General features: G+C 35.1%; 1 protein-coding gene across 1 annotated transcript in view; it reads right to left on the bottom strand.

Moving 5' to 3' along the window:
* TNIP3 (TNFAIP3 interacting protein 3) overlaps positions 1–6,656 on the bottom strand; it is a 32,941-nt gene extending 26,285 nt beyond the window's left edge. Inside the window, exons 1-4 of the mRNA XM_036099217.2 lie at positions 6,563–6,656; positions 6,341–6,427; positions 3,025–3,105; positions 1,227–1,292 (exon numbers count right to left, since the gene is read on the bottom strand). Coding sequence (XP_035955110.2) covers positions 1,227–1,292; positions 3,025–3,105; positions 6,341–6,427; positions 6,563–6,610 — 282 coding nt within the window. The 5' untranslated portion in view covers positions 6,611–6,656. The remainder of the gene's footprint in view (positions 1–1,226; positions 1,293–3,024; positions 3,106–6,340; positions 6,428–6,562) is intronic.
* Between the last annotated feature and the right edge of the window lie 222 nt (positions 6,657–6,878).

Raw genomic sequence — 6,878 nt, forward strand, 5'->3', positions numbered from 1 at the left:
TCCTTTCTCCAAACCACACCACTTCCGAGGGAATAAAGATTTAGACCTTAGACGGGGTGGGGGTGGGGGGGCACTTTCGGGCCTGTCATTCTTCCTAACTCTCAAAATGTGTCTTTTCCTGACCTGAAAAGAGCAGCAGCGAGGGGTAGGGGGTAAGTGAATATGTCTGCACCAGAGAAAAACAGACATGGCTTTTAACTTATCAATAATGTGCAATGTTTGACCCGCTACGAAATGCCAAATTAGTCCTCAGAGTGACGCCGGTCCAGTTAAGAAGCCTTAGAAAAGGGTGTCTCATCAAGGATGCCCGTTGTTAACCCCAGGTCTTCACACACCTGCGAGCCTTTCTTCCTGAGCATCTTAAACATTTTCTCTGGGACCATGTTCTTTAAAATTTGGAGACGCAAAGCCTGCCCCAGACAATATAACGGGGTGGCCTGACCATGGCCTGATCTAGTAGGAACATTCTCCTGCATTAACAAAATTTAAAACTTCTGCCTATCAAAATGGGGAAGAAAAGAGCAATACTGCTACGTTACTCACTTGTGGTCAGGTTTCTTAATTCTGAATTATTTGGGGGAATTTACTTTCTCCTTTTCCCTCTTTTTGAACATAGAATAGTTTACAATGATAAATTGACTTTTACCTATTAAAAGGTATTCTCTCCAAAAAGTTTCTCACCAAAGCAAAAGATTCTTTGACAGAGAACATACTTTTTTTGGGGGGGGGGGGGGGGATGCGCCACTTCCCCTCACACTTTCACTGTTACCATTGTTTATTTCTTTATCTGTGGAAATAGCTTATGCTATCTAATTGAAGAATTAGAGAACTAGCCTAGCATAAAACAGTATGAACTTTAAACAATCTCTCACCTCACATATAACCTTGTGTGTTCATGGCTGCTAGTAACAGAGCCAAAGCCAGGATATTCTGTGAGCTATGATAAATGTGTGCATAAGAACTCTAGAGACAGCTCGGGAGGCTATTTTTAGTACCTTTTTTTTTTTTTTTTTTTTTTGCCATGCTCAAGATAATTCACTGATATCTTTCATTAATCTTCAGTACCAAGAGGCCAATAATACACTCAGCACCTTCCCCACGCCCCCATCATTTTTCAGCAGTTGGCTATCCACAGATCTCCTTCAGCAGAAATCAGTGAGAATCTTCACAGACTTTGTCCCCCAGCTTATTGATCGAAAGCAAATACTAAATAGAGAGATGTTTACCTTTCTTTCATATAACTCTTTCATACTTCTAAATTGCTGATCCCATTGCTGGTTAACTTCCAGGAGCTGAAATTATTAAAATTTGGTAAATCAGTATGGATTTTTGCCCATTTGGAAATTTGGCCAAAATGAAATCACTTTTTGGGGTTACTAAGATCTTGCAAGCCATGGGTGAAGACAATATGCCTTTCGCCAAGTACTGGTAAGGCTGGGATGATTTAATTGAGTACACTTTTCCCATTTTCATAACTGTCTCATATATGAGAAGCTATTAAGTCTTTGGTATATCTTGACTAGTCAGCTGAACCATTTATTAGCAACTTTCAATTTTGCTTAGTTATTTGAATTTTCATCTTTGTTTAACCCAATCAAAATCGAGTAAAAATTTGTGAGTATTGATGGTTTTCTGTAAGATTTATTAATATATGAAGCGTCTTTTTTCAAATCTTTCCATATTTTTCTATGTGCTTACATTGTTTAATATAATGAAATATTTCTTCTAGCTTTTTAAAAGCAGAATTTATATTAACAAATTCCAAATCACAATAACTGATCACCAAGAGCTTGCAATATAGTGCTTCTTAAAATCAATGCATGATTTGTAATGTATACTCAATGAATGGATAATATCAGCTTTTTCAAAGTATAGATTTTCAAGGAATAATAGTTTTACCATAAGGCAATATTTAGAAATAATTTAGCCTTAAAATTTGAAAGCTTTAAAATTAGCCTTAAAATTTGAAAGCTTTAAAATTATGTGCTAGATAAAAGGAAGAAAAAACACTATGACCCGTGTTTTAGTTTTCTTGTAAGGGAAGTCTGTAACTTCCTACATTAAGAGAAATTCCAACACTTTCAATATGGGACAGAGATCAAGAAGATAGTCACAATGACTAAAAGGAAGCAAGATATTCTCCTAATTATAAAACAAAATATCTAATCCAGACAGGCAGTCACTAGGTAAATCTTATGCTGGAAATAGATATGGGTATTTAGTATAGACTATATAATATTACTATATAAGGATATCTGATCTGTTGGCATTTAAGGATTAACATTTCTATGCTATGGTAACATTACTCTGCTATTGTTCAGTAATTTTCCAGAAGGGCACAATATTTTATGCAGTATCAACGAGGAGTAGAAGGCACCATAGAGAAGACATGAAGGATATAACATGTATAATGGTTTAGAAAAGTAATTTAAAAATTGATAACATACACAGTGCTAAAATTGTTACACTTTTCACCTCTTCATCTGTCAAGAAGGATAGAGGTTCTAACATTCATTAAACTGAGAAAAACAGAACTCAAAATAACATCCATCACATCCCTAATGACATTTTAGAAAGAAACATTTTTTTTTATGATAATGCTCCTTAACCCCTATGTGGCTGGATGCCCAGCTCATGAAGTCATAACACCTAAGTCAATTACACTTAAAAGCCTGCGACAGTTTCAGTCTCAAGTTGTGTCAGGTTTCAAGGCATAATGGCACAGGTGATAAGCTCACGTAGTCCATGTGGAGGAACATCTAAGTTTTGAGAAAATTAAGATTATAATTATCCGATTTATGACTTTGTCATTTTTCACTCATTTACACAAAAACTGAGAGACTGAGTAAGAGAAATATAGGTGAGTAAGAAAAAAGCACTTGCTCTCAAAATAATACTGTCCAGTATCCTAGAGATAAATACTGTGACCCAAGAACAAAAATAAAAGACTCTAGATATACATTCTATCTTATTCTTAGTATTAAATCATGGTACATGTTGCTTCAACTAATATTTCTAAATTACCTCTTTTCTCTGTTTTTCCAAGCACCTTATCTTTTGTTCAAGAGAATTTGTCAAGTTATTTCTGCTTGATGATTGATCACACTGAAAAAAAAAAAAAAAGAAAGAAAGAAAGAAAAGAAAAAAAAGAGTGAAATAAAATAGTCTATAACATAAGCAGGCGAAATATTGTCCTTCACAAACTCCATGCATTTGACCAGCTCTCCTGTTGTGATTTATAAAAATATCTATTCTAGCAGTATCAACCCTTACACCATAGTCCCTCATCGAGACCTGATGATGGATAAGATTTATATTATGTTTCAGATTCCTTTATATGAAGTAATTAACAAAATAATTCTCTAATAAATTACAAATGTATCTATACAATGGGCAAACGAGAAATTAGGATTTCATGAGTTTGGATTAAAACCCTTTTCCAAAAAAACCAAAAACAAAAACAAAAAAACGGAAATTAAGAGTATAATTCTTATAGAAATCGGGTAGGTTTTATGGATATATTTTGGGTATTTATATTAAGTAATAAACATTTCTAAAAAGTCATTTCTGTAGATGTGTCCATATCTGAAGAGTGGCCCTGGCAAAAGTCAGAGGAATGATAGAACCGTCAAGAGAAAAAGACCAATACATATAACTAAAAGGCAGCAAATTGATTCTAAGACTATAATAAATTATCTACCTCAATGACCTCATACAATTATGTTATAGAGAGGTTGGCATAGATTATCTGGTATTGTGTAATTTTAACCAGCCCTTTGAATAGAGCCAGTAGGTTATAAGTCTAGATAAATAATAAATCATTGGCACAGCAAAAAAGTTAACCACCTTTCTTTTCAGCTTTTTTTTTTTTTTTCCGAAGCATTGGGGGCATTTATTTAAAGAAAGCACAAAAGCTCTGGAAACTGTGGGCCATCTGTCTAAATGGACCACCAACAAAGTTCACTTAAGTGCTGTTTTCTCTATACTAACTCAATAGTCTTGTTACCATCTCATCTCTGAGTCACATAAACAATACAACGAATCTGGTGATGAGGATAGTCCTAAGTCTGCTATTCAGTTTTAGGCTCAATAGTTATGGAAATTGATTACAGATATTCACGAACAATTAAATATTTTCAAAGTGTGTTGGCTTTTGCCAAAAACATTTATAGGAAGTGTTCTTTTACAATCATCATGGGATTTCAAGGACTTTTTTCATTAGAAATGATTCATAAAACTATTCTATTTTTTCTCTACTTATCTATGTCTCACTCAACATTTTAGGTCTAGAGGATAATTTATATCTCTGTAGATGCTGTTCTTAGTTTTCTTAGCTTCTTCTTATTCAGACCCATGTACAATTAAGACCACATTTTAAAAGAGATATTCTTCTGTGGGTCAATAAATTCAGAATTATTATACTTGCTTCTGACCTCAAGAAGCTGATTTGGCTGAATTCCAAAAGTAACATCAAAACCCGGGTGACAATATGTTGGGTCTTATAATTGGGCTTTCCCTTTTTTAGGAAGTCTAGACTCATTCTGCATCAGAACAGACTGAGTATTAGATGCTGTGAGCCAACTGTATTTAGGGTGTCCTGAGCTCAGCAAAGCAGAGGTGCAGTGAGACCAGATTCCAAACCAGTGGTTCTTAGTACGAGAACACAAAAAAGTCACTGTGGGAGCTTGCTAAACATAGGGCACTGAACACTGTGAACACTGAAACGGAATTTCTGGAAAGGGAGTCATAGCACCTCCATTTCCTTCTTAATAAACTATTTTTTAGAGCAGTTTTAGGTTCACAGCAAAATCTAGTGGAAAGTACAGAGATTTCCCAAGTGCCTGCTTCCCCCATACCTACGTACGCATTATCAACATCTCCCACAAGAGCGGTGCATTTCTTACAATTGAACCTCTACTGACACATCACCCAAATCCATAGTTTACATCAGGGTGCATTCTTGGTATTGTACATTCTATGAATTTGAACAAATGTATAATGACATTATGGTATCATACAGAATAGTTTCACTGCCCTAAAAATCCTCTGTGCTCAGCCTGTTTATCCCATCTCTGTTTTTAATAAATTTCAGAGGCTACAGTGGTTCATACTGAAGTTCAAGTTTCCCCTATTCCAGACCATGCTTGGAGGCACAGATCTGGGGTCCTCAAAAAGTCTCCTCTCTATTTGTGATATAGACAAAAAAACTCTGTGAGCAGGAAATATTTGTATGACCTAGTCTTCTGGGAAACCAGATTAAGAGTAATTAAATAGTGTGCAATTTTTCCCATATATAATTTTCTCTGGAAAGAAATTGTAAAACATTTGGACTTTGATTTTTATTTTATAAATAAGAGTTACTGAATTGCAGATACTAAAACTGCAAGAAAGAAAGAGAGAAAGCACAGTAATAGGAATTGCTTATAAGCCATAAATGTATCACCAGGGGTTTCTCTGGAGATTAATCAACATGTTACCATGGTTCATATGTCTCAGGTATGTATTAAAAATGAAGCAAAAGTCAATCAAACACAAAGTTTTGGGAGAATTTTCCATTTGTATTTGCTTTGTTTTCCAATTGCTAAGGAAGGTATCTGATGCTTCAATAAATAACAAAGATTTTAGTCATTGGTTCTACTAACGACCCACTAACAGAACAGTTATTCCTTGTATAGTGTCATCTGTGCTTAAAGTATCTGGGTATTTCCCTCTCATTTACCATAACACCAAAACCAACTTCTAAGATACTCAAATTCTGACACTGCTAAATTAAATATCTAAATAAACAAAAGAGTTCCATTTAGTTTGCTATTATACCTCGGTTATCTCTAAAAAGAACTTTAAGAAAGCACTTTCTTTCATTCATTCATTCAGTCAGTCAGTCAGTCAGTGAGTATCTGTTGCAGTAACCAGTAACCCAACAAAAACTGTGGTGTTAATTGTACATACATAAATATTTTACTATGGCTACTCTTTTGCTATAATATGTTCTATTTCCAACTACACCAATATTCTTTTTTAAATTTTACATTGAACCAAATTTCTCTAAATCAAGAGCAAAATATGGAGCCCACAGAACTGGGGAGCTGTAAAGACCTTGGACAAGATTTAATCTCAGTTCATAAAAGAAGAAAGGTAGCTCAGAGGGATCAGAGGAAATGCAATGGTCACCCAGATACTTTTTCTTTGTTAAATAACATCAATCAAAAATACATAGCAGATATTATCTAAATAAAGTGAACTAGCCATTTCTACTCTTATTCATCATTGCATAATTAACCATGAGAAGTGCAGTTGATGCTAGATATGGTCAATTCATCCCCTAGAAATGTGTTCTTACCTCTGCATGCTCCGTAGAACCTTCTGCAGCACTCATTCTAGTTGTGCCCTGCACAAAATGTGCCATGGAAGCTGTTTTTCCTGGAGTCTTGGAAGACAGAAAGACAAAGAGAAAAAAAATGTCTCCTGCGGTATCTTTTAAAGTGAGATCAAATATATAAAATTTTAAAAAGACCACACAGTTAACTCATGATAGAAAATAACAGCAATAGTTTTTCATTACAAATGAACAGAAGTGACTCCGTATATGATTTACACAGAATAAGGTCATAAGCACAGCATCTGTGATTTTAACTTTTCTTCTGTTCCAGATAGGGATTTCCCAGGATGTCTCAAGGAGGCAGGCTGTGACTAAGACAGGCCTATTAGCCTTGCCTATGGTAAGTAAATAGTCATTCTTCCTTTACCGGCAGTTTCTCCCACTGGAGGAGGAAGTTACCACAGAAAGCCTGGGCAAACCAAGTCTTTCCTCAGTAGCCAAACTGCCATAACTTCATTGTATTTCCCAGAGAATTAAGTAACTGTTGCCTTCCGACAAT

This window comes from Halichoerus grypus, chromosome 3 (genome assembly GCF_964656455.1).
Source record: "Halichoerus grypus chromosome 3, mHalGry1.hap1.1, whole genome shotgun sequence".
NCBI lineage: Eukaryota > Metazoa > Chordata > Mammalia > Carnivora > Phocidae > Halichoerus > Halichoerus grypus.